The sequence below is a fragment of the Vipera ursinii genome (assembly GCF_947247035.1).
Source record: "Vipera ursinii genome assembly, chromosome: 1".
In the NCBI taxonomy this organism is placed as follows: Eukaryota; Metazoa; Chordata; class Lepidosauria; order Squamata; family Viperidae; genus Vipera; species Vipera ursinii.
The window spans coordinates 172,658,502-172,678,897 of NC_139512.1; the positions used below are offsets into that span (position 1 = coordinate 172,658,502).

The following is a 20,396-nucleotide window of genomic DNA, read 5'->3' on the forward strand; positions in this document are numbered from 1 at the left end:
CAAGATAGCAACATGGTATTTTTCCCATGTGTTATTTGAAAATCATCATTTATTCATAACCTCCACCTCAATGCTCTGCATGTTTACAAACAGGAGAATCCAACTCTGCTCTCCTTACACTAAGCCATAAGTTATGTCTTACAAACTACAGTGGTTGAGTTTATACACTGCGTTAACCCAAAACCAAATAAATCTAATTATGGCTTTGTGCTACCTCCCAAGTATGATCATGAATCAGTTCTATGTAGTACATTAGTTAATTCAGTTTGGATGCCTGACTCCAATCAACTCTGGGCAGCTCACAATAAACAATTCAATGCTGTTTAGTCCTAAGGACTGCATTCCACAGACATCCTTGATAGCTATAATGATATCCAAATTATATGCATTGTGAGGCTATCACACAAATGACTGAATTATGTGCTTGCATTGTGATATTTGATGCAAGTATGTAAGTCAGACATGTCAAACTCACGACGTCACATGACGTTGTGCAACGTATCGGGACGATTTTGCCATTGCCGGCAATGGGGTGGGCGCAGCTTCCGCATGACGCATCCGGCCCATGGGCCAGCAGTTTGACATCCCTGATGTAAGTCATTCCATTTTTTTGATGAAATCATAATATACAGGTGAAACTCGAAAAATTAGAATATCGTGCAAAAGTTCATTTATTTCAGTAATGCAACTTAAAAGGGGAAACTAATATATGAGATAGACTCATTACATGCAAAGCAAGATAGTTCAAGCCGTGATTTGTCACAGTTGTGATGATTATGATTATGGTGTACAGCTCATGAAAACCCCAAATCCACAATCTCAGAAAATTAGAATATTACATGCAATCAATAAAACAAGGAGTGTACATAGAACAATATCGGACCTCTGAAAAATATAAGCATGCATATGTACTCAGTACTTGGTCTGGGCCCCTTTTGCAGCAGTTACTGCCTCGATGCTGCGTGGCATGGAAGCTATCAGCCTGTGGCACTGCTATGGTGTTATGGAAGACCAGGATGCTTCAATAGCGGCCTTCAGCTCTTCTGCATTGTTCGGTCTCATGTCTCTCATCTTTCTCTTGGCAATGCCCCATAGATTCTCTATGGGGTTCAGGTCAGGCGAGTTTGCTGGCCAATCAAGCACAGTAATCCCACGGTCACTGAACCAGGTTTTGGTGCTTTTGGCAGTGTGGGCAGGTGCCAAGTCCTGATGGAAAATGAAGTCAGCATCCCCATAAAGCTCGTCTGCGGAAGGAAGCATGAAGTGCTCCAAAATCTCCTGGTAGACGGCTGCGTTGATCCTGGACTTAATGAAGCACAGTGGACCAACACCAACAAATGACATGGCTCCCCAAATCAACACAGACTGTGGAAACTTCACACTGGACTTCAAGCATCTTGCAGTGTGTGCCTCTCCATTCTTCCTCCAGACTCTGGGTCCTTGGTTTCCAAATGAGATGCAAAAGTTGCTCTCATCAGAAAAGAGGACTTTGGACCACTGAGCAACAGACCCGGTCTGTTTTTCTTTAGCCCAGGTAAGACGCTTCTGACGTTATTGTTCAGGAGCGGCTTGCCAAGAGGAATCCGACATTTGAAGCCCATGTCCAGGATCTGTCTGTGTGGTGACTCTTGATGCACTGACTCCAGCCTCAGTCCACTCCTTGTGAAAGTCCCCAACACTTTTGAATGACCTTTTTCTGACAATCCTCTCCAGGCTGCGGTCATCCCTGCTGCTTGTGCACCTTTTTCTTCCACACTTTTCCCTTCCACATAACTTTCTATTAATGTGCTTTGATACAGCACTTTGGGAACATCCAACTTCTTTTGCAATTACCTTTTGAGGCTTTCCCTCCTTATGGAGGGTGTCAATGATGGTTTTCTGCACAACTGTCAGGTCAGCAGTCTTCCCCATGATTGTGATTCCTACTGAACCAGACTGAGAGACCATTTAAAGGCTCAGGAACCCTTTGCAGGTGTTATGGCTTAGTTAGCTGATTAGAGTGGGACACTTTGAGCCTAGAATATTGCACCTTTTCACAATATTCTAATTTTCTGAGATTGTGGATTTGAGGTTTTCATGAGCTGTAAGCCATAATCATCACAATTCTGACAAATGAGGGCTTGAACTATCTTGCTTTGCATGTAATGAGTCTATCTCATATATTAGTTTCCCCTTTTAAGTTGCATTACTGAAATAAATGAACTTTTGCACAATATTCTAATTTTTCGAGTTTCACCTGTACATAATTTCCCCTGCTGTGGATGCCACTACTACAGTAGGCTTGAACTTTTTCTGGGTTAAAACTTAATGACGCAGGCAAAAGGCTTCAAAGAAAAGTTGATAGGAAGGAAGGAAACCTGTCCAAATGTATTTCCATGGATAAATGGATAGGGTAAATTGCATGTATATATTCTTCACTTTCACTGATGAATCATAAAACCCATACCAGCTTCTTCTCATTTGGTTATCTGCCACATAGCTGCACTTTAACTGCCAGAATTCAGAATTCACACCTCGGAAGGTGCTTTCCTTATGTATTGAAAATATTGCTTACTTAAAAGTTGTTTGCCAGAGATCTAGAACAGCCATCATTGTGGGATTCACTGCATACAAATTTTCTTTTATGTAATTGCGAGCTGCAATGTAGGACTTATTCCAAGGTTTTGGCACTATTTCCATTCTGAAGAAAAAGAAAACAAAATAAAAATCAGTACTATAATCCTAGAAGACAATTGCAGTGTCAAAGGATCTATTCTACATTGGTGAGTTTTAAATTTCAAGTAAAGCCAATGCATTATCTTGTCAGAAATTGAGCAGGCTATTCTAAACACAACAAATATAAGGAAAGGAGTTTATTGAAATTCCTTTTTAAGTCAAAATCCCTCTTGGTATGATAGTTACACAAAACAAGCCATGGAAATATGTTAATCAGAGGCATGATTTACACAATCCCATCTCCTTATATGCATGTTGCAAACTGTACAACAGCTTTCCTATATGTGAAACCATGAAGCTGGGCAGTTTTCACCCTAGGTTTTTTAGCAATGACCATCCAGAGACTTCAGATATTTGAAAAGTGCCAGATTGAGGAATGCTTCTCAACTATGTAAAGGTTTCCTGTAGAACAAAAGAACTTTTAAATTTTCCCTCTGCTTATAGCCTACTCAATGATTACCTTCATTTATTTATATGCTGCTTCTCCATCATGACTCTGAAGGAAAGTTCTCAAAAGAACATCATACTTAGCCATTAATATAAAATACACTTAACTACTAATAATCAACGGCCTCAAACAAAATTCAACCAGCAATCCAACATATAATTGTAAAATAAATTTAGGATTACAATAAGTTACAATTCATTCACCATCTAATACTTATTTCATACATAATTGTCTAACATCAAGACTAAGGAAAAGAAAGGCAACTTAAGCACCAGTCATGCTGTTTCCACGGTTCTGGTTTGAATCCAATTAGAAGTCTTTATCTTGGGCTTTCTCTATAATCAAGATTAGAGCAAGCAAACTCTTGAAACAGAAGAACGGTTGATATCTTGAGGACATCTGGTAATATACTCCCAAAATGGTTGCCTCATCACCTCCTACCTTATGAAATATTTGCAAGAGTGGACATGGCTAGTCAAAAAGCATCAATTGACTAGAAAACAATTTAGATTCCCAAAATAGTTTCCACCATCACAGTGGGACATTGTGTGATCCAGCAAATAAATGATTGCTTTGCAACCCACCAGTATATTGATTTCCTTAAAATCATATTTTAAAAATAGTCAGTGGGGAGTCTGATTGATAATAAGGGAAATAACAAGGGAAATATCTACACTCAACTTAGTACCAGAAAACCTAAGCCTTCATCACAGCAAAGAGAAATGCTAGGGGAGAAGCGCTGATGGAAAAGCCTGTTGGTAATGCCTCTATATATTCTGGCTACTAATTTTGGATTGCTGGATTGTGGAACAGATGAGTTCCACATGCCTGAATGTTTCTGAAAAAGCAAGGAAGAGAAAATAATGGGCTGCCTGGTATGTAATAATACATGAAAAGGGGGGATGCCCTTTTTATGTATTATTACTCACATCATAAAATATATAACTGCCAGTTTATGTTTTCTTGAAAAAAATATGTTGCTGTTAATAGAAGCAATCTAGAATTCTAAAAGGTTTATGATTCTGTTCTCTTATTGCATACATATTTAGTTTATTATTTGTCAAATTAGACCCATCTCACAGAGAGACAGTGGGTGATATATAGTTAAAAGTTAAATGTATACTTGACTTAAAATGCCCTGATTTTAACTTCAACCAACACAGTATCTCTGTTTTGTTTCATTTTGCAACAACAATCCTTACAGTATTCAACAGAAAATTAACTAAAGGGGTGGTATTTTTGCCATTTTTGGAAAAAACAGTGGGGAGGGAGGGAGGGAGGGAGGGAGGGAGGGAGGGAGGGAGGGAGGGAGGGAGGGAGGAAGGAAGGAAGGAAGGAAGGAAGGAAGGAAGGAAGGAAGGAAGAAAGGAAGGAAGGAATTTTTTAATAGATTCTTAAAACATTTTAATTAAGCATATAGCATTCTGGGTGAAAGCTACTCACTTCTTAAAAAATCTGAACTATATACTTTTGCCCTATGAATATGTTGTTTACAAATACATGAATCAAAGGTTAACTGGCATCTAGACTTAATTGGCATTTAGTATGAATCACTAAAGTGTTACTCAGTCTGGGATTAGGATAGGAATTCATATATCTTACCTGATTACTGCAGCACCGTCTAAGATTCCTTAGAGGAGAAAATTACATTGCCCTGGCACGGTCTTGTGTTCTCCTTTATAACACCAAAGTCTACAGATTCTCTGAACTTAGTAAGTCGATGAGACTTCAGAGGAGGCCAGTTTCTTTAGTAAACTTGGATGGAAGCGTAATTGCATTGGGACTTTAAGTCTTTAGTGATAATGATAGTTAAGCACTAGGCTCACTATGGTTCCAAGTTTACTATTTCCGACTGTTTGTGGATTAGAACAGGTTACAGTGTTGTTATTGCTATCAGACAAATATTTGGTCTAATATAACCTGTCATCTTTTTTTCTAATCAACAATACCATCTTTTGATTCAGCAATCTTCCTTAAATTGCTCAGAAATCGAGTTTTTAACCTCACCATATTTCTATCTGCTAACCGAGGATATGCCAGAACATGTTACGCATGTAAAAAAGACCCCAGATTCAACCTCACACCTCTGATTAAACCATCGGAAGTAGGTGGACAGAAAAAAGACTCCACCTGAGACCTTCGCGATCTCCTGATAAGTAGAATAGGCAGCTGTGAATCAAGTGAACAAAAAACCTATTTTTATTTTGCGTATATATCTTTATTTATTTATTTTTCACATTTCTGGACCAACCATCTCCCTCATAGAAGGAAGGATTTTCAAAGGCTGTCCTATGCATGATGACGTGGAAGAAAGACTTGCAGCGTTCACTGGGGCCTATTCTAGATATGCAGAAGAGTGCGTTCTTACCCAACTGCTTCAAGTATTTTGCCTGTGATACAATACTTTGCAGACTAAGATGTTGAAATAGCATTTTCTTACTCTTGACGATGAGGTGGAAGAACTTGCTTCTTGGCTTCCTCCTTTTCCCTGGGATCTCTTAAAACAAAGTCAACTAAAAAGAAGGTATTAAAAGAAACAGACCAGAACACAAATGAGCTCAGCAGAGCATAAAAACAGCCAAAGGAATTGAACCAATTATTTTTAAAGACTTCAAAGGTGCTATGTAGGAAAAACTGAAAACATGTGACACAAAAAAAACAGTTTATTTCAGAATGTTTTGCAGAAGTAGCTACGAAAAGGGCTGAAGTAGCAAAAATAAATAAATGAAAAATAATAACAAAATAAAATAAAATCCATTAGTTAAAAAAATACTAACGCTGCAATCTATTGATGCTTACTTAGAAACAAGTCTCATGGTGCCCTAATAAGTGGTAAGAATTGCCAACAAAGAAATAAAATTTAAGCTCGCAAAGTTTTTCCAAAGAAAACCTGTTTGTTATGCATTCTAACTGAATATATGCTTGCTTCCAAGACACTTTTACCAACAATACTACCCATTTAGAGGTACAGATAACTCTACTCAGACTTAGCATTCTATAGACTAAAATAGTGATTTTTTTTTCAAACTTCCAATCTTGGGGAAGGAATCCATTTCCAAAGCCATTATATGGGAAAGGAATTCTGTAAGATGCCTAAGAAAATTTATGTAAGAAAAGATCCTGGGTATAAATTCTGGGAAATTGGCATTTCCCAGCAAATGAGCATCCTAAATCCTCGAATGCTTTACCATTACATGGGGTGGTCAGTAATAGTTTGAAGCTGGTGGAAACCAAAAGTGAAAAGCTTTCCTGGAATGTTGGTCTATCATATTTTAATTGAGGAAATATAGGGGTCTCTAGGATATTGTGTGAAAGTAACTGGGTAAAAAAAAAGTATAATACCATGCCCGCATTTCTGATTTAGTTAATAACAAATAAATTATTATTTCCATACCTATTGCTTTCTTTACACTAAGAAGATAGTCCTCTCTCATTTCGTCTGAGAGTGTGTAGATACTTTCACTGAGTACCTTCAAATGTTTGGGTACTAGAGCTAAGACATTCTCCAGCCATGAGTCGTCCATTGGGGCCACATGTTCTGTATCTATTCCATGGCGAATGTAATAGTAATATTTCTGCAAAATTAGAAAAGCACAGCAGTGGCATATAAGTTCCACTTGAATTCCACATTACGTCTGATTTTATAATGATGCGGATTTGGAACCCAAAGAATGAAAACATTTGTGAATGTCAGTTATGCACACAATTATCAGATACATGAGAATAGTGAGCTTGACTTTCCATTTTGCCTCTTTGTTTAAACCAGATGTTTGTTCAAACCCTCCCTACCTTTCAATCAAGAAATCATGACCTGATTTACCAAAATATCTTTTTCTATTGCAGCTGTGGCCTCAGACGTGCCAGGTTTTGCTTCTTCTATTGAAAAGGATTCTGGAATAAAGTGTGGTTGCCTACAAAACAAACACGACAAGCTGTTATCATCCACCTTCAGTCAACAGTCTGCAAACTGATCTTGATTCAGACTTCTTTCAGAAACCAAGAGAATATTACTGAAGCTTTAGAAATAAGCATGTATCACAATTAGGAAGGAAAGCAGCTTTGTAATGCAAAAGAACTTACATGATGATATTAACTAGAGCGCTTCTGAAATTTTCCCGATCTTTTTTAACGCCAGGTCTTGTTTTTGAACTTGATGGTCCAGCCCCTTGATCACTCTCTGGAATCTCTTCTACCTTGCGCTTCTTGGGTCTTTGAGACAAATATTCTCCTTACAGAGGAAAAATGAGAGATTTTATGGGGATTGGTTGGCACAGGCTCAGACATACAATATGGCTGTCAAATTGTACAACCAATTCCATCTTCTTTGAAAAGAAGTTAGAGTAGTTCACCATCTTTCTGAATTGTCTGCTATTGTCAACTGCATCAACAAGATCAAGGTGTAGATGTACAATTTCTTTAAACGCACAAACAACAAGAGCTTTGAAAACCTTAGCTGCCTACCAAGAACCTCCACTCATCTGATATCCTAAGCCCTGGCCCCTTTAAGATAAACTAAATCCAACAATGTTGCTGGCAGCAGAGAATAGGACCTATCAGATTGCAAGGGAGGAGGGACTTCCCTCTTTTTGTAGTCAGAGGACAGAAGATTGGGGAGTAGTCAGAATAACAACGAACCAAGAGAGGAGGAGGACAGGGTGGAGAAATCAGTAAAAATAGAGCCTTCCCTTTGCCCTGTTGTCCAGAAATGGTTACAGCCCCAAACTGTTATTTGACAGACTGCCTGTCCTCAAGGCAGCTACCCATCCCACTCACAGGACAGGTCCTTCATGAAGAGTGATGTCTGATGGGATCCAGAAGGCATGCCTTTCCTGTAGCAGCAACACCTACCCTTTAGAATCGCATACACACAGAGAGAATTTGAATTTGAATTTATTAAATTTATATGCCGCCCTTCTCCCTAAGGACTCGGGGCAGCTCACAACAATAAAAAGTTAAAAACATAAAATACAAAATTTTAAAAAAGAATTAAACAATGAAGTGAATACATAACAATAGACCCAATAAAACCAAATTTAAAACTGCAGTCAGTCCAGGCCCAATTGTTGGAACATCCATGTCTTCAGGTCACGGCAGAAGGACCGAAGGTCAGGGGCCATCCTCAGCTCCGGGGGCAGTTATATTCCAGAGGGTCGCTGCACCCACAGAGAAGGCTCTCCCCCTGGGCTCTCCGACCCACTCACACATACTTGATTCGCCCCAAACCTTCTGGCCTTTGGAAAGACTTTTAAGACTTGGTTATTAAAACAAACCTGGAACTGGGTACAGGATGAGCAAAATCCCATCAAGAGAGGATACAAATGTGAGCCAGGTTGCCCATCAACGATTGGATTGGATTGCCTTCTTGTAAGCTGTCACATTGTCTAAATTGGGCAACTGTTTATATTATTTAAATAAGTAAGTAAAGAAGCAAATAAATAATGAGGTAAGGGTCTCAGAAGTAAGGCTCTCCTTTCAGATCCTAGAGACTTGGCTTCAAGCATTTATACCTGAGTCCAAGTATGGTTTTTCTTTCCTTTTTTTTCTTTATCTCTCCTACAGCCGGCGTCAACTTCCCTCCGCCCAGTACGTGCCCACAGAGAGGGCCTCCTCAGGGTGCCTCCGGTCAGGGAATGTCGACTGGTGGCCCCCAGGGGGAGGGCCTTCTCTGTGGGCGCTCCGGCATTATGGAACCAACTGCCGGTTGAGCTCCGGATGGCATCAGACCTCCGATCCTTCTGCCGCGGGCTGAAGACCCACTTATTTGAATTAGCTGGTCTGGCCTGATGGGGGAATATGGGTTTTTAAATTGGTGTTTTTTAGTACTTTATTATTGTTGTTTTTTAACTGGGCACTTGTTTAATTTCCTTTTAACTTTTGTATCGTTATTTATATATGCCCTGTGAACCGCCCTGAGTCCCTAGGGAGAAGGGCGGTATAGAAATCAAATAAAACTAAAACTAAACTAAACAGCCCTTCCCAGCAATATCATAGAAGAGGTCGCAATCTCCTCGGGACAGAAGTACAACTTTGTGATGTGAAGAAGATGATCGCTTTTCTCTATCACCCAAGCAGGAGATTAGGATTGGACAGGAGCACAATGAGAAGGGTTTTTTTTTTAACAAGCAAATATGTCTCCAGTTAATAATAATGTTAAGTGTGTCTACAGCAAACCTATTCCCAACCTTAGCAACTTCAAAATGGGAGGACTTCAGCATTCTGGGAGTTGGGGGTCTACTCATCTTAAAGTTTCCAAAACTGGGAACAACTTTCTCTCTTTCATTCACTGCAACACATACTATTACCACTCATGCGCACACATGTGAGATTTCTGGATTTTCACTGTCAGATCTTGGCAACATCAGTTGTCCTGGTAAGTAAATTAAATTACTTTGATGAAATTATCAAATTTTCACTGGCAGTTCTAAGAGAAAAGAAGAAAGGCATACAAGTTTGCCTAAGAATTCAGCCATTTGTTGTGCCTCGTCCAGTTCCTTCCTACACAAACTATTCTGCCTCATCACCACACAATTCCTTCAAAGCCCAGCCAGTCAATTCAGTCTTCATCCATGAAACGTGAAGGGCCATCATATTTGGGCCATAAAAATAAGATGACCATTAGATGGTGGTAAAGATTTGTCATCTCCTTCATCCCATCTGGTGGTCATTCAGATGTTTGCAGCCCAGACATGGTAACTCTCTCCTCTATGGAAGAAAAAAAAGAGAAGAAAGGTGAATCCTCAATGCTCAACAAGACTTTTAGCTTCCTTCACAGAGAGAAGAACCCACAAGTGACATTTTATGAATAATTTTGGGTTTTATACAACTTCACCTCCACTCCAAACATCCTGGTTTATTCGTACCTGGTGACAGCTCATTCTTTATCATGAACTGCTCTGGAACGTGAGCATCCTGATCTCGCCGCAGATGGAACGAAGGCAGGTTCTGATGCCACAATGGTTTACAGCTGATCTGAAAGTCAGAGGCCAGGATTTTTTAACTGGTAGTGATGCTTGGCAAAATCTTTTTCCAAAGTTTTGCAAAGGAGCTTCATAGATTAGTGAGCAAAAAAAGGGGAGGGGGGCATAATTCTTTTCTTTTAACATATAATGTGTTGAATCTAGATATAAAGATCTTATGGGACCGGTTCTATAAAGTAGGTAGCTCTCTTCACAACAATACACACTGATTAGGTTCTGACCCAGTTGCAATCACAGGCAACTGCAAACTGAACAATGAGTAGTCCAATGTCCAAACCTGCACCTTAATTCATATTTTAATAACAGAGAAGTTCAGTATGTATGAGTAAAGACTGTAATTTCAAATAGGCAGGCCAAATGCAGGTGGGGAAATGTGCATATGTGTAAATAAGAGTTTTGCCCTCCTTCAATGGCTGCACAACACATTTTAGGTGCAGCAAATGGACCTGCCGATCCGTACGGTAGAATTAGTACACATACAAGTACAATACAGAGCTTGAAGTTTCTTTTCTACCGTATAGGTGAAGTGAATGCACTTTTTCTCTCAAGTACAAATGTTTGCTGGGGGGGGGGCGGGTATGTTATCAAAGTCATTACTATTGTTTTCCATTAGCTAAGGGCATCTTTCACCAGGAAGATAGCATTAGCAATAAAGACTTATATTCCGCTTCATAGTGCTTTACAGCCCTCTCTAAGTGGTTTACAAAGTCAGCATATGGCCCCCAACAATCTGGGCCCTCATTTTACCGACCTCAGAAGGATGGAAGGCTGAGTCAACCTTGAGCCAGTGAGAATCGAACTGCCGAAGCACTGGCAGCTGGCAGTTAGCAGAATTAGCCTGCATTACTGCATTCTAACCACTGCACCACCAGGGCTCTGGTGCTAGTGAGCAAATTGTTGAGTGACCAACAGCCATCCTAGCCTGCATTACAAGATTGTTGTTAGGGCAGAATATGGGAAGAACCTTGTTGATTGATAGTTCTTGGAGGATAGTCAAGAATAGAAACCTGAATAGATTAGCAATGTTAATGTGCATCAGAGTAGAACAGTAATGTTCATGATTTACATGGTTTACAGCGATTATTTATTTATTTAATTAGATTTTTATACCGCTCTATTCCCGAAGGACTCAGGGCGGTTTACAGGGCAGCATAAAATACAATATAAAGATAATATAAAATTAAAATAGATTAAATTAATTAAGCCCAACAATTAGCTATCTATACAACATGTATAGCGCCAAAGAATTGAAGCCTTTGAACTATGGTGCTGGAGAAGACTCCTGCGAGTCCCTCGGACTGCAAGGCGATCAAACCAGTCAGTCCTAGAGGAGATCAACCCTGACTGCTCTTTAGAAGGCCAGATCCTGAAGTTGAAACTCAAATACTTTGGCCACCTAATGAGAAGGAAGGACTCACTGGAGAAGAGCCTAATGCTGGGAAAGATTGAGGGCAATAGAAGAAGGAGACGACAGAGAATGAGGTGGCTGGATGGAGTCACTGAAGCAGTAGGCGTGAGCTTAAATGGACTCCAGAAGATGGTAGAGGACAGGAAGGCCTGGAGGAACGTTGTCCATAGGGTCGCGATGGGTCGGACACGACTTCGCAACTAACAACAACAACAATATGTATAAATACCTTATCTGCTTGTGGAAAAAGTTTTGTAGTAATATTTTCCAACTTTCCTTTGTTGGGCGGCTTGGGCTGTAAGAGGATCAAAACAGTAGATAGAACAAAACATTCATGTTTATTTCTCAATCTGAAATTTTAAAATATAGTGCAGACCACAATTATTAGGGAGTAAATTCCACTAAGGCACTCTTTCTGAATAAACATAGTCTTGTACTGGTACTGATAACATGCTCTACACTACACCATCTTTTTTCCCTGTGTTCAGGGAAGAGCAGAAGTACCTGCTCTACTTTTTGGAAACTTGACCTACCAGATTTGGGCTGCAAAAAAAATCCAGATGTTTATTTGACTGACTGACTGATTTCTAAAGCCGCCCATCTCAGCAAAGGCCTCTGTGCGGCTCACAATTCAGAAACATATATTACACTTAAAATCTTAAAAACATTTTAAATCAATAAAAAATGTTATCCTTAAAACACTAAAAAACATTAAAATGTTTAATTTGCGTATATACAAAACAAGACAACTCTGTTAATAACAAAGCCAGGAGGTGGGGCCCTTGGTGCATATAACGGCCGAGTCCAATGGACTATATAATGGACCCAGGCAGGGACCATTTTATATTACCACTATATCATAGCCAAGGTGCACAGAAAACTCACCCTTTGCTGCTTCTAGTAGCAAATTTTACACCCTTGTGGTTAGGTAATTTATGAAAATGATCCATTCAAACCGACGATAAAAAAAAAAGGAACCAGTGTCAACCAACAGATTTTTTTCCCCTAATATGCTTGGCAGGATTGCTGCCTTGGAAGCATTTTGCTTGGGAAAATTCCCTCTATTTATACTTAATTCTGGGACCCTTCTGCTGGTTAGGAACTGCTAATTTATAAACGGTTCAGTTTTGGAAGACCCAACTGAGTAACAATCAATTCATCAAATGCAAATTTTAAGCAAAGCCTTCTCTGGGGCCCACCAAAAGAGATGTGAGCGCTCAGCATTCTAGATAATATTCCCAGCAATTTACACAATTTAAAAAAAAACCACATAAAAAGCACCATATAACAAGGCAACTAATTAGCAAAATCAATCAATAGGCATAAAGTGCTTGGGGGAAAGGTAAGGGGGCTGGGATGGATGTGGGGTCTGTTTGAATTTATTTTTTTTTAATCCCATTTATATCCCGCCCTTCTCCGAAGACTCAGGCCGGCTTACAATCTAAAGCACAAATCAATGTGCTTAGCAGTAGCCTTCATTCTATGTGTATGCCTGCTTATTAGGGCTTTTACACCCCCTCCCAAGCGGCATGATTACAAAGTCAGCTTATTGCCCCCAACAATCTGGGTCCTCATTTTACCTACCTCAGAAGGATGGAAGGCTGAGTTAACCTTGAGCCTGGTGGGACTCGAACCTGCACTAATTGCAGGCAGCTGGTGTTACTTAAGGAGGCATCAGCCCACTGCTCCACCAAGGCTCAATCTCTTCCCCCTTGGGTTCTGCCCAGCCCCAGTTCTCCTTGTTCCAGAGCTCTCATAGGCTCCCAAGCTCAGAAATACTCACCCATAGAGGCGTCTGGAGCCAAAACACAGGATCCAATGTCTGATCCCATCCCCTCCCCTTGTCAGAATCCTATCCACTCTTGGAGTGGGGAATTTTAACAAACCTATCATCCCAACATCCAGTGGTAAAGCAACTTTGTAGACTGCAGCTCCCAGAACTCTTTGCCGCTGGCCAAGCAGGCTGAAGCACATGGAATGTTGTGGTTCCACTTATCTGGAGGACACCAGTTTGCCTGGACCTGATCCAAAGAGCCACACATTGCATCCTTACTTCATTGGACTGAGAAAAGGTATTCAATGTCTACACCAGGGGTAGGCAACCTTGGCTCTTTTATGACTCATGGACTTCAACTCCCAGAATTCCTGAGCCAGGAGTTGAAGTCCATGAGTCATAAAAGAGCCAAGTTTGCCTACCCCTGGTCTACACCAAGGGTCCCTAACACCTGGGCCACACACTGTTAGGAACCGTGCCGCACAGCTGGAGGTGAGCAGTGGGTGAGTGAAGCTTCATCTATATTTGCAGCCTCTCCCCAACGCTAGTATCTCCACCTCAGATCATCAGGCATTAAGATTCTCATAGGAGTGTGAACGCTATTGTAATCTGTGCATGCGAAAAATCTAGGTTGCACGCCCCCTCCTCCCTTCCCCCAGTCCATGGAAAAATTGTCTTCCACAAAACCGGTCCCTAATTGCGGAAAAGGTTGGGGACCGCCGGTCTACTTCACAGACTGATGTTAGGGGGAAAACATTTGGGTCAACTGGATGGGGTTAAAAGCTGTATTCTAACAACGCAGCAAATGATTTTATGGAAAAAAAGACGTGGATTTTAAAATATCTGTTTGTGTATTCCACGATTGTCAAAGAATTTCCTTATTCCAAAATGCATCCCATTGTGATAACTTGCTTCCACACTATTCAAAATGCCTTTAGGAAAAAAGACTCTGCCACTGGGAAGATGTTGTGAGGAGGACAACAACACCCCTTCTTACAAACTATCTGCTTAAGTTTACATTTCAGAAACTAATTCAAAAATTATATGAACAGCTGCACCGCGGATTAGATTCCTTTCAAATGTATGACTTTAAAGGGCTCTGGCTGCATTTTTTGTTTTTCTCAAGGACGTCATCCTGCAATCAACTTCCCACTAATGAGACAAATATATGAAAGACTCCTTCAACAAATATGGCTACACCACCTGCTCCTTCCTCAAACAGCATGCATGTTTAAGTAAATGTCACAGAGGAAAGGGGGGAAGCATTTAAATAAAATAATCCAGTCTATTTATTCTACACGAAACAGCACCCACCCCCAAAAATCATGCCTTCTAAAGAAAAAAGAAAAAAGAACGCCGGCATATTCTAGTCTAGTGTAATACTAAATAAACATCGGGCTAAAGCAATTGGCACTACATTAGTGAAAGACTGCCCTCTACTGTTGAAACGTAACACATGCATCCATTCCAAATGTGGTTTCCACTAAAAGGCAATCTGAGGAGACGTTTATCTCCTTTCCAGCCTCTTCCTGGATTTTAGTTTCTACCGTGTGGATATTTTTAACAGATTTAAACAGTAACTTCCATTCATTTATATGTCTTTCACTTTTACAATTATACTACACAAAATCACTAGTCTCAAATTTATCGCAAGTAAGACATCATTGAAGCAGATCAGGAAAGTAAAAAAAAAAAAGAGAGAGAGGCAGGTAACAACCTGATTTGGCCAGGGGTGAGTTGCAACTAAGTAAGTAACAATTCAGCAATAGGCAGATAAGCTTTAGGATGCTCACAATTAAAAACAAGATTTAAAAATTTACTTCAAGTTTACACGATCCCATTGCAGCTTTGCCACCCGTTGCCAAGGGTACATTCTTCATAGCTGCTCCATTTATGATTTGCCATGAAAAATACACCATCCTCCATAAAGTGTGCCCAACAATATTTTTTCCCCCAAGCACCTTATATGGCTAACAAGCTGTCTTCATTTTAGTATCCTAAACCCAAAAGGCTAAATCATGTTCCTTTTTTATCAGTATTCCACCAGGAATAGAAGACACTTTTTTTTGACGCAAGCAATTGATTCTCAGCTTCAGTTCCTAAAATATATTTATATTTGAGCTTTCTTTTTTTTCTGTGGGGCCCTTGCTGCTCTCTCGAGCTTGATCATTTTCTTGCAGATGTTTTATTACCCAACGAGGTAACATCATCAATGCTAGAAGGTAATGGGGTTGCTCCCTTTTTATATACTATTGGCTTGCCCTGTCAGTAAAACACATGTTTATAGGAATGTTGATTGTTTGATCCAGTATTAATCTTGGCATTAATTTCTGCTTAATCTCTGTTGTTTAGTTCTGTGTTTTGGACTTGGCTTGGATGCTCACAGTTTCCCAGTTGAAACTATGCTTAAGTTGTCCATGTGTTTTGAAATACAAAAATGCTAGAGAATTTCTGGAAGCCTGGCAGTCTGACAAATCAGGCATCAATAGGCACAAAAAACATCTACATACCATTCAAAAGAGACAATCAAAAAGCCAAAAAGAAAAAGAAACAAACAAAAAACCAAAACAACTCCTCACCAGGAATCAACATCCAGGTAAGTAGAAATTAACATCAAGATTAATACTAGACCAAGAATCAAGAAGTAAACAATATCTCAATCAAGGAGCTACCAGTTCAGACAAACAAGCTAACAGTAAACAACAGCCTAATCAAGGAACCACCAAGAACACTCCCACCAACATTGACAGGGCAAACAACATGTACATAAACAGACAGTAAACCACACTCCCTTCTAGCACTGATGGTGTTACCTAGTTTGGTAATGAAATGTCTGCAAAAAAGCAACCAGACTCAAGAGAGCAGCAAGTATTCCACAATTCAACTCTGAGCTACAAATACTTTTTTTCTTCTCTTTTGCTACTTTAAATTTCATATAAACATGTGTTTTACTGATTAGTGTTTCTATCCTTTTCTCCTGTTTTATAAGTAACCCTCGAGCTACTACTTGGGAAAAGAGGAATGGTGAAAGCTATGCACAGCTGACTATTCAGAAGAATATCTAGACAGAGTCTAACTGTAACCAATAAAGCAACAGAGGAAGCCACCAGAATCATGCTTTAAACTAGGGCTGTAAAAAGACCTATTAATGCAGTTTTCTCTATCTCAGTAACTTTAAGGCGTATAGTCTTCAACTCCCAGAATTCCAGCTGCATAAGAAGCTCCAATTCATCTTAGTAAAAGGTAAAGGTAAAGGTTCCCCCGCACATGCGTGCTAGTCGTTTCCAACTCTAGGGGCCGGTGCTCATCTCCATTTCAAAGCCGAAGAGCCAGTGCTTGTCCGAGGACGTCTCCGTGGTCATGACTAGACGCCAAAGGCGCACGGAACGCTGTTACCTTCCCACCGTAGTGGTCCCTATTTTTCTACTTGCATTTTTACGTGCTTTCGAACTGCTAGGTTGGCAGAAGCTGGGACGAGTAACAGGCGCTCACTCTGTTACGCGGCACTCGGGATTCGACCCACCAAACTGCCGACCTTCCGATCGACAAGCTCAGCGTCCTAACCCACTGAGCCACCGCGTCCCTTCCCAATTCATCTTATCCTACTGTAAATAGTGGACAGTTCCAGGAAACAAAGAGAGAACAAATTTCTAGAAGATGTTATGGTTGTTTTTCAGCCACTGATAGAATTACAGAAATATGAACCTTATTGATCAGTTCAGACCAATGGTATTTCTTAATCCAGCATCCTTTTTTTCCTGTAGTAAGCTAGACAGATATGTTAGCCATGATACTTTGGCATAGATAACTAGTGACAACTTTCTAGCATCCCTCACTGCTGGCCTTGTGACCAGCACTGCAGCAAATTGCAATACTGTATAGCAACATCTGGAGGGCTACAGATATTCTATGCCACACTAGAAGAACCCAAAGGCTAGACAAGATGATGTGATCCTGCACGTTTTGGATATGCTATGCCTATATAACACACACACGCACAGACATGGATGACCAACAATGGATTTTGCACTTAAACAATTTATGTAGTTGATTGACTACACTAAAGTAATCATAAAGGTCAGGTTTCTACCACATGCTAGGTTAAATTATATTTGGTTGGTTTGTGGTTCATTGTTAGTGAATGTTTTAATTAATCCACATTTCTGGAACTCAACCCACTGAACCATCAACTGACTGAAGGCGCTGGATGTTCCTAGCATGTTAGACTAAAAGATCACCATAATTAATTTGTAGATCAGTTACAAGCATAACCACACTCTGATTTCCATCTTTCATGGTTGTTGCGTGGCTGACAAAGGTAAAGGAAACCTATATGTAAACTTTGAGTTCCTTCAAGTAAAATTTACATATGAGCATAAATAACAAATGCATTCCACATTTCAAGGATGTGTATTATCTAGCTGGAAATTTGGGTAGCAGTGTATACAAAACACAGAGTTTCAGAGCCTGCAACTTTGAACAGAGGGAGCCCTAAAGCTTGCAAAGACTACAGGTTTATTTGCTTCAGGGACCTGTTCCTGACCAAATAGAAAACCCCTTTACCACTGTGGGGAACATTTATTTATTTATTTATTTATTTATTTATTTATTTATTTATTTATTTATTTATTTATTTATTTATTTATTATTTTATTTTATTTAGATTTATATACATGCTACTGATCGAAACTGAATTTACAGCACAATATGTGGACCTCTGAAGACAGTAGAGAAAATTGTGCAAGGCTTCCTAATATGACAGTGAAATGAAGGAGGAGGAGGAGGAGAAGACGGCAATAATAAACATTTCAGGATAAGAAAGATGGGCCTCCTGGCTATTATTTTATCATTATTGGAGGCTCGTCCCATTTTTTTTTAACCACAGCAAAATAATGCTTGGTGGCATAAAACCAATGCCTCAAAACCCACACTGGGCACTTTCAAGCCTTGGAGAAGCTCCTTTTGCAGACCCCTGGATCGAGCAAAAAGCCATTGTAGGCAGTGAGAAAGTTGGATTGCGACTTTCAGTCCTTAGCCAACCGCCCGGAGCGCTTAAGAACTGTATAGTGCTATATATCTGGGGGAGGTGAAAGGTCTCTTCCCCGGAACCAGGAGCCCTTGGTCTCTCCTCCTCAGATCCCGGGAACGGTTCGGAGGCAGGAAAGAGCCGGGAGCGCCGACCCTGAGGATTGGATCTGAGACGCGACGGGAGAAGGGGACCCTTAGGATGGCGCAAGCCGGCAGGAGGGGACCCCGTTTTCCTCCCTCACCTGCTCGTTGCTCATGGCTGGAGAACCGCCTGCTTGTCCCTAGGCTGAGTACTAGAGGGGGAAGGAAAGGGTTGATCGGGCGTGGAGGGTGGAGGGGGAAGGACGAGCGCCTGCCGCCTCTTGTCTCTTTCTGCTCTCCGGACGCCACAAATCCCAAGCGGATTTGTGTTGCAAGGAAGCCCCGTAGCCTAGCAACACCGCAACTCAAATCGCGCAATTGCCGCCGGGCGCTGCCCCGCCTTAAGGGATACCTATGAATCACAACATTCTACTCGCAGCCGTAAAGCCTAATTGGCCGGGAGAGAAAAGGGCGTGTCCTGGAGAAACACTCTCGCCACTGATAGGTGCTTTTTTTTTCTGGAGGGGGAGTGGGAGGAGCCTGCGGATGAGCTGATTGATAGAACAGGGGGTTTAAAATGCTCTCTGGGGGGAGTTGGCTGGGCTAGCAAAAGCGATAGACGGTCAATATCTGAAGGATTGATATGTCAACGCTTTCCCCGCCTGAAGGTATTATTATTATTATTATTATTATTATTATTATTATTATTATTATTATTATTATTATTATTATTATTATTATTATTATTATTATTATTTAATAATAATAATAATAATAATAATAATAATAATAATAATAATAATAATAAAAGTTGGAAGGGACCTTGGAGGTCATCTAGTCCAATCCCCTGCTAAGGCAGGAAACCCTATACCAGGGGTGTCACTCAATTTCATTGAGAGCCACATCAGCATTGTGGTTGCCCTCTGGGGGGGCCGGGTGGGTATGGCCAGGGTGGGCGCGGCCTACTGGGTGGGCGCAGCTGGAGTGCGTATGGCCTACTGGGTGGGCATGGCTAGCTCTATATCATTGGCATCAAGGGTGCCTATGGGGGCCTGGGCAGGAGTGGGACAGATCTGGGGGTCTCTGGCAGAAGGAGGGTCTCCGGGCCAGGACCAAGGCAGCGGGGACCGTTCCCTCACTGTTTCCAGGATGGCTTCAGGGGCCACAAGAAACCACTTCGCGGGCCGGATCTGGCCCCTGGGCCTTGTGTTTGACATGTCTGCCCTATACCATTTCAGACAAATGGCTGTCCAGTCTCATCTTAAAAACTTCCAGTGTTGGAGCATTCACCACTTCTGGAGGAAGGTTGTTCCACTGGTTAATTGTTCTAACTGTCAGGAAGTTTCTTCTTAGTTCTAGGTTGCTTCTCTCCTTGACTAGTTTCCATCCATTGCTTCTTGTCCTGCTTTCAGGTGCTTTGGAGAATACAGTTTCTTCAAACGCACTTTCTTGTGGTTCGTCATTCATTTTTACAGTATGCTTTATTTTCTTCTTGCACCAGTTCTAATGTGTCGCTCTAATTACTTAACAGAACAACAGAATTGGAAGGAACTTTGGAGGTTTTCTGACCGCTGTCCAAGCAGAGACCCTACAATTCCAGACATGTTCCAGTCTCTTCTTAGAAACTTCAGCGTCGGAGTACCCAAAACTTCTGGAGGGAAGCCTTTCCACTGGTTAATTGTTCTGACTTATCAGAAATGTTTTCTTTAATTCTAGGTTGGATCTCTCCTTGATAAGTTTCCATCTGTTATTTCTTGACCTGCCCTTTGGAGAATAGGCTGTACTCCTCTTCTCTGTGGGAGCCGCTTAGATATTGGAAGACCACTATCATGTCATCCCCTAGTCGTGTAAGAAACTTTGGAGAAAATGATCAATAAAGCTGGATATATATTTTTTTACATTACAGATTATTTTTACATTAAGCAAAACTAGAGCTAACTGTGGGCAAGTGTTGTATCTGTGACT

General features: G+C 40.7%; 1 protein-coding gene across 1 annotated transcript in view; it reads right to left on the minus strand.

Annotated features, from left to right (window-relative positions):
* DNAH7 (dynein axonemal heavy chain 7) overlaps positions 1–18,607 on the minus strand; it is a gene marked incomplete at its 5' end in the record, with an annotated part of 161,860 nt that extends 143,253 nt beyond the window's left edge. Inside the window, 8 exons of the mRNA XM_083349744.1 lie at positions 2,555–2,680; positions 5,604–5,676; positions 6,558–6,738; positions 6,984–7,074; positions 7,244–7,391; positions 10,024–10,132; positions 11,778–11,843; positions 18,593–18,607. Coding sequence (XP_083205870.1) covers positions 2,555–2,680; positions 5,604–5,676; positions 6,558–6,738; positions 6,984–7,074; positions 7,244–7,391; positions 10,024–10,132; positions 11,778–11,843; positions 18,593–18,607 — 809 coding nt within the window. The remainder of the gene's footprint in view (positions 1–2,554; positions 2,681–5,603; positions 5,677–6,557; positions 6,739–6,983; positions 7,075–7,243; positions 7,392–10,023; positions 10,133–11,777; positions 11,844–18,592) is intronic.
* Positions 18,608–20,396: the final 1,789 nt, after the last annotated feature.